General features: G+C 41.5%; 1 protein-coding gene across 4 annotated transcripts in view; it reads right to left on the bottom strand.

Moving 5' to 3' along the window:
- The window catches only part of TRIM37 (tripartite motif containing 37), a 124,495-nt gene extending 118,419 nt beyond the window's left edge, over window positions 1–6,076 (bottom strand). For all 4 annotated transcript variants that reach the window (XM_004707015.2, XM_045299755.1, XM_045299757.1 and 1 more), the window contains exons 1-2: window positions 5,790–6,076; window positions 4,142–4,243 (exon numbers count right to left, since the gene is read on the bottom strand). In XM_004707015.2, the coding sequence (XP_004707072.2) occupies window positions 4,142–4,243; window positions 5,790–5,810 (123 nt within the window). In that variant the 5' untranslated portion in view covers window positions 5,811–6,076. The remainder of the gene's footprint in view (window positions 1–4,141; window positions 4,244–5,789) is intronic.
- Between the last annotated feature and the right edge of the window lie 1,246 nt (window positions 6,077–7,322).

Raw genomic sequence — 7,322 nt, 5'->3', positions numbered from 1 at the left:
AGAGTTGTATGAGCCAATAAAATGATTTTAAAAATAAAGAAGTAGAAAATAAAGAGGGCTGTGCAGATTTACCCACTGCAATGCATCCTTTGACTTCTTGGCTGCAGCTTTCCTGAGCACCGACTGTAGAGCCAAATAAGACAAAATCTTGACAACTTCCATCTTTTCTCCATTTATCATGCTGCTGCTCATTGGTCCAATTGTGATTATCTTATTTTCTTTACATTGAGTTTTAAATCCATGCTGAAGACTGCAATCCTTGATCTTCCCTAACAAGTGCTTGAAGTCCTCTCTCTACCTTTCAGCAACCTAAGTTGTGTCATCTGCATATCGTAGCCATTAATAAGTCATCCTCCAATACTGATAACATTCTTCTTCATACAATCCAATTTCTCTTATTATTTGCTCAAGAACACACTGAACACACACACACACACACACACACACGGACATCAACAAGTTCAAGGAAACATGGTATTCAAAGACAGTCAAATTTTTCCAAGAAGTTCTTCAAGTCCCCCTCATATTTAACAAAAATAAGCTACTCAGAGTTTTAAGGAACTGCTTCGCAGTAGACCACAATGCAAATACACATATTTCCCTTTACATCTACCATCACTCCCTTTATACTTTTCCAGAAAGATTAGATGGACAATTGCTATAAGAACTGGACATCTACATACTTTGAATGAACTAAAAAAAATCAGGTGGTACATAAAGTTACATGGGAAGTGTTACAGAAGATCAAAGAGGCTTTATTAAATTTTTTTAAAAGAAATGTCAGCTTTGCAAAAAGAAAATTATCTCTTCAAGAAAGAAAACCACAACAGCAGTCCAAAATTATATAGTATCATGAGTTCAATAGTTACTTCATACTATTTCCAATGTTTAATGCGGGTTTGAAATTTAATATACAAATATTTGTGAAATCTCTTCTCTTTCTTAAGCAACATATCAAACAGCATCATATCTAAAGACATATACAGAGTATCTTCACCACTAACACTCTATGGAACGTTCAAACAGACATACTTCCCTGGGAGTTTATGACATTTTCTATAGAAATTGTTTGTATTTTGTGTGTATGTATGTGTTGTGCTAAATAAACCACTTTAGTTTGTTTATCAAGTAATTCTACCTATATTAACTATATTTTCTCTCCAGAATATAGAAGACCTAAAATTCTGACTAAGGGCACAATTACAATATCAAGGGTCTATCTACTTGGCATTCTGTGTACACAAACCTTTAAGTTGAAATCTGGATGTATGACTAAACCAGACACCTTTGTTTACAGCTGATGGGTGATTATGAGATACAAGATTAAACCTCTGAATAATTCATATGAATTATACAAAAGGGTGAGTCTATCTGTAACTATACCAGGAACATTACTTTTCTGCAATGTTTTAAGGGTCTGATCTATTTTCTTTCAGGTCCTATTTTGTGACTCAAACAAACAAACTTGCTGCCATCAATTCGATGCCAACTCCTAGTGATCTTAGTGTGACTAGGATCAAATTAATCAGCCTCTTTGAAGCTCACTCTCATAACGAGGGTTTCAAAACATCTATGGAAAAATTCTACTATTTATTAATTCAATTTTTCCACAAACTTTTTTAAGGACCCTCATATATATTAAAGGAGATAATAATAATAGAGCTAATACAAGAATTCAATATGTTCTACAGTCTTAACTCACATTAGTTGATATTTATACTTGGGGAAAAAATGTCCTCTAACAATAAACTCATCTCTAACAGCTATCGTTATGAAAAACTAAGTAAGAAATTATATCCATTCACAGTATAACACTGTAGCTATGGAACGAATGATTGGGCCTTAAATCAACTGAGACACACTCAGAACTGACACAGATGTTAGAATTAGCAAAAACACTCTAAAACAGCTATTACAACGGTACACCCTATGTTCTAAAGATTAGACTTGAAAGCTGTAAGAAAAACACAACTCGAACATCTAGAGAAGAAAATTATAGTATCTGATATGAAAATGGTATATGCAACATCACAGAATAAAAAAATGAATGAATGAATCCCAGAGAAAACCAAAAGTTAACAGTACTTCAAGCTATGTGACAACTTCCAACAGCCTAATCTATGTTGAAGTCCTAAAATTTTCCACATTTGATGAAAACTCTAAACCCACAGATCTAAACTCAATAAACCCAAGCAGGAACCATTGGAGGTAGGGGGTGGGGGACAACATCAAATATTATAATGAAATTTCTTAAAACCAGTGTTTTAGTTTCTTATGAACCTATAATGCAAGTAGCTCAAGTGAAGTGCTTTAAAGAACAGAAATTTATTTTCTCACACTTGTGTAGGTTCAAAGTACAAATCTGGATCTCAGTCATAATAATTCCTTCATTGCTGGTAGCTCCAGACACTCTTTGGTTCCTTGGCTCTCCTCACATGGCAAGTGTCTTCCTCAATATGCTGTACCTCTTTTTATATCTCATAGTGATTAGATTTAGAACCAACCCTCATTAGCATAGCAAAGAAGACTTATTGCCTGACAAGGTTACATCCTTAAGTACAGGGCTGAGGATTCAAATATATTTTGGAGGTACACAAATCAATCCGTAACACACTGAAAGAGAGAAAACCTTAAAAGCAGGTGAGGAATAAACAGAAACATTAGAAAGAAATAAAGGACAGTAGGTTTCTTGGAAACAATATAAACCATACAGTGGGAGAGATACTTGCAATGTTTATAGAACATATAAAGAACTCTCAAAACACACCAACGAGACAACCTAGCTGTACAAAGGGCAGGTGATCTGAACAGATCTCTCACCAAAGAGAGTATGTGGATGGCCCGTAACGTGATGCTCAACATCAAACTATAAATGAAAATTAAAACTATAATGAGACACCACTAACACCCCTTGAAATGTCCAAAATTCAAAAGACTGATCAACCCAAGTATTTACCAAGGATGAGAAGATACTGGATCCATCATACACTGCTGGTAAGAATGTAAAATGATGCAAGCATTTTACAAAACAAGTTTCCCAATTTGTTTCAGGGGTTTTTTTAAAGGCGTAAATATCTACCATATGATCCATTCATTTTATATGTATTTATCCGAAAGAAAAAACAGTACGCCAATTCAAAGACTTGTACACAAACGTTCATGCAATTTTATTGGTAATAGCCCCAAACTGAAAGGAATCCAAATGCCCAACAGCTGGCAGATAAACACATTGTGTCGTATACACACAACAAAATATTACTCAGCAATAAAAAGCAAATAATTATACATGTAACAATATACATGAACCTCAAAATTGTATTAGGTGAAAGATGACGAGAGTACATGGTGTATTATCTCTGTATAAAATTCCAGAAAATGTATGTAAACTTATCTAGTGACAAAAAATGAATCAGTCATTGCCTAGGGACAGAACAGCAGAGGAAGGGATGACAAAAGGGGTACAAAGAACCTTTTGAGGTGACAGATAAGTTCAGCATCATGGCAATGATTTAGCAACAGTATACATGTCATAATTTATCACACTGAACCCTTTAAGTATGTTCTTTATGCCAATTATACCTACTTTTTTTTAAATGGCTGGGGTAAAAAAAGGCAATCATACAAACATAAAGCGCTACCAATGAGGCAAATCAAAAGGGCGGCAAGGACTGATAAAGAAAATGTCCCTGTTACAATGGTAGCAGTAGCCAAAGCAAACCAGTTGTCATCTAATCAATTCCAACCTCTGTACACTGGAGTAGAATTGTGTTTCCGTGTTTTTAGCGGATTTCCTGGGAATAAATCACCAGGTATTTCTTCTGAGATGCCACTGTACATTCAAACCACCAATCATTATAAAATGTGCAGCTTATTTAGTAATATAAATATATTAAGATCATAGTAGCCTTTAGTTTTCAGGAATACCTAAGTATTTTCAGATATTTCATGGCTACCTTATCACTTGATGTTTATTCATCTCTGTAGTGCTAGCAATATGCATGGACTGTATTCTTATTAAGAAATGTTCTACAAAAGGAAAATCTTAAAGAAAACATATAAAATGAAAAATATATGAGAAATGGTTATCTTTAAAATATATCTTACACATATTAAATGCATATGAAAAAGAAATACAACTTACCCTGATACAACTGAAACAACAAAGCTTGGAACAATGAGGACACAGGCGTGCATCCCTCAACTTCTCCATACAAATGAAACATCGGAAAACCTCAGCAATGCTCTGACAATAAAAGATGTAAGGTCCATTAGGAAGATATGTCAGTAAAACCACTACTCAAAAAAAAAAGAAAGATGTAAGGTCCCCACCTGATTAGGCTACTGAATCACAATTAAAAGGCACACTTAAAATGTTGCCTTTGAGGGATAAAGGTCACAATAGTTCTATTCTAATGCAAAGACATGGAATGCAAGGGTGTTTTTATGCATAGAAAATTTCACTGAAACATTAACTATAATGGCAAAAATCTGGCCATGGTCCATGTCCAAACATTAATGATTAAGTAAACTATGGAAATTAGGCATGCACTATGAAGGTTTCTGTATTTCTTGAATTATTTAGTTATATCCAAAAATGCCTGAAAAGTGGTCTATATGATTGAATGCACAATGTAAACATTTTCTGGAACTTATCAAAAGATATAAATTACTTTCATGATGTAAAAAGAAACAGCTTACTGGCAGTGTACACTTCCAAAAATATACCAATTCAGAATTGAGAAATATGAATTTTTGCCTGATGCTGCAACCAACTAGCTACTTATTTGATCCTGAGATTCTAACCCTATTGAGAATTTTGGTGGAAGACAAAATAATATGGACTGAAAAAAGTTTTATCTTCTCAGATGAATTAATACAGGAAATAACCTGACAAATTATAAGACCAAATGCCAGAAATGCACTGTAATTATATTTTGGTTTTGTCCCTTGGGGGACACCTATGTTTACTCCATGTCAGGGAAATTAAACTGTTATAAAAGCAAGGTAAGTTAGTTTACAAACCCTTTATAATACTTTCATTGGAGAAATTAACAAGAAAATGACTCACGAATCTAATCATGACCTCTGCAAAGCCTGAAAAAACCTGCGAGATGCTGATGCTGTAATTGGCTGCGGGTGGACAATGAGACCGTCGGGCCAAACAGGCTCAAGCGGCACAGCTGCCCTTACCAATAAGGCAGGGTTTCGTATTTTAGTGTTCGGAAGATTAAAACAGAGTAATGTCTACGTGATTTTTGCCCAATTATTATTATTTTTGCTTTTTAGCCTTTTTCATATATCCGAACCAATTAAACCAGAGCTTAAATTGAAGAAGCAAATATAAACATAAGTTTGTTCTAGAAACTAGAGTCAAAAGGGATAGGGCGAATTCATGATCTCATTCAGTCAAGAGCAGAGGACCTGCAAATTGGTGGTTAAGCCTTCGGAGGAGGATTTGGATCGAGGTTTCAACTAGGACAAGCAAGCAAGAACCGGTGACGCGGCTAATGATTTTGCAATTTCGGTCTGCACGGGCGGTCGCTGGCCAGGACCCTGCAGGGCTGAGCATCTGTGCCAAGGCATCCTTGAAACGCCAGGATACGCGCCACCTGACTGCCGAGGACCTGAGCTGCAGGCTCCCTCACGGCTGCGCACCGGGCCAGCCCTCCCTACGGCGGCAGCGGCGGGCTTACCCCGAGGGAGGTCGAAGGACAAGACACGCGGGGGGACAGACCGCTCAACGGATGGCAAGGGAAGCCTCGGCCCCCGCCCGCCTCACACCCCCTCACCTCCACGCTCTGTTCATCCATTGCCTCCGGCTCTCGGCGGGGCCCGCGACGCCCCGCGGAGTCCGTGGTCCGACCGAGTAGGAAGCGGCCCGAGGCCGCCAGCTCAAACGAGCCGCGGAGAAAAGCCCGGCGCCCACCTCAGGAGGCCTCGAAGACCGTCCCACCTGTGCGCCCCATCGCTCCGGGTTGGGCGCCGGCTACCCCCACTTCGCCATCTTTATCCGCGCGCCTGCCCAGGAGCGCAAGCGGGGAGCGAGCGGGGGCCACAGCGCCTTCCTCCCGACTCAGTCGCCCGCCAAGGGCGGTCAGGGGCCTCGGCACACGTGACGCGGGCGGGCGGGCGGGTGCGCGCGTGTCGAGCCGCGGCTGGGGCTCGGCGGCGCTGCCCTCCCTCGGGCGTAGAAATCGCGGCCGGGAACTCGCCAGCACCAACGGTAACCAGGGCAGCTGCGGGCGCGGCCGAGCCGGGAGGCGCGTCGCGCATGCGCGCCAGCCGCTCCGGGCGGGGCCTGGGAGAGGCGCGCGCTCAGTTCCCGCGGTTCGGGGCGCTCACGAGACTTGGCCGCTCGCGGCCGCAGGCTTCCGTACCTGCGGCCAGTGCTGGGCGCGGGCACCCGGCTGTCGGGGTTTGTTGCGTGCCACCCGCCAGGGGAGGGGCGGGGCTCCATGGAGCTCCAACTTGTACGCGCTAAAGACGGGAGCCACCTTGAGTGCGTAATAAAAGCGCGGACTCCGGGACCTGATCCTGATGCTAGAGTTGGAGACCCAGAAAATCTGAATTTTCCCCTCGAAGCTTTGGCCGCGGGTGTTCTGTGGGTGCATTTCTAGAAACCCTGGGCAGAGGACTTGCACTAATGGTCTTCGTCCTCTGGCAGGAAGCCCTGGTTTCTAAGGTTTGTTTGTTTCTTAATCATTTTATTGGGGCCTCATACAACTAACTCATCACAATCCATACATGCATCAATTGTGCCGAGCACATTTCTACCTTCGCTCCCTCATCATTCTTAAAACAATTGCTCTCCACCTAAGCCCCTGGCATCAGCTCATTTTTTCCCCTCCCTCCCCGATCTCCCCTCCCTCATCAACCCGTGATAATTTATCAATTATTTCGTCATATCTTACACTGCCCGACGTCTCCCTTCACCCACTTTTCTGTTGTCCGTCCCCCAGGGAGGAGGTTTTATGTAGATCCTTGTATCAGTTCCCCCTTTCCACCCCACCCTATCTCCACCCTCCCAGTATGGTCACTCACCACTGGTCCTGAAGGGATCATCCGCCCTGGATTCCCTGTTTCCAATTCCTATCTGTACCAGTGCAGTTTCTAAGGTTTTAATTAAGCTTTCTGCCCCACCCACTCGGAACCCTGGTGGCGCAGTGGTGTGTGTGCTTGGCAGTGGTTTCAAGCTACGAGCCGTTCTTTAGGGGGAAATGTAGCAATCTACTGTGTAATACACCCTTGAAACCCAAGGGGCGATTATACTTGGGATCAAGGGAATGGGCCGGGCTCCCCCTTGTACAGAAAAGGAGTTGGAA

The sequence above is a fragment of the Echinops telfairi genome, unplaced genomic scaffold (assembly GCF_000313985.2).
Source record: "Echinops telfairi isolate 266 unplaced genomic scaffold, ASM31398v2 ScPeMD7_7458;HRSCAF=8496, whole genome shotgun sequence".
Classification (NCBI taxonomy): Eukaryota; Metazoa; Chordata; class Mammalia; order Afrosoricida; family Tenrecidae; genus Echinops; species Echinops telfairi.
This window is presented reverse-complemented; position numbering and strand designations above follow the sequence as displayed.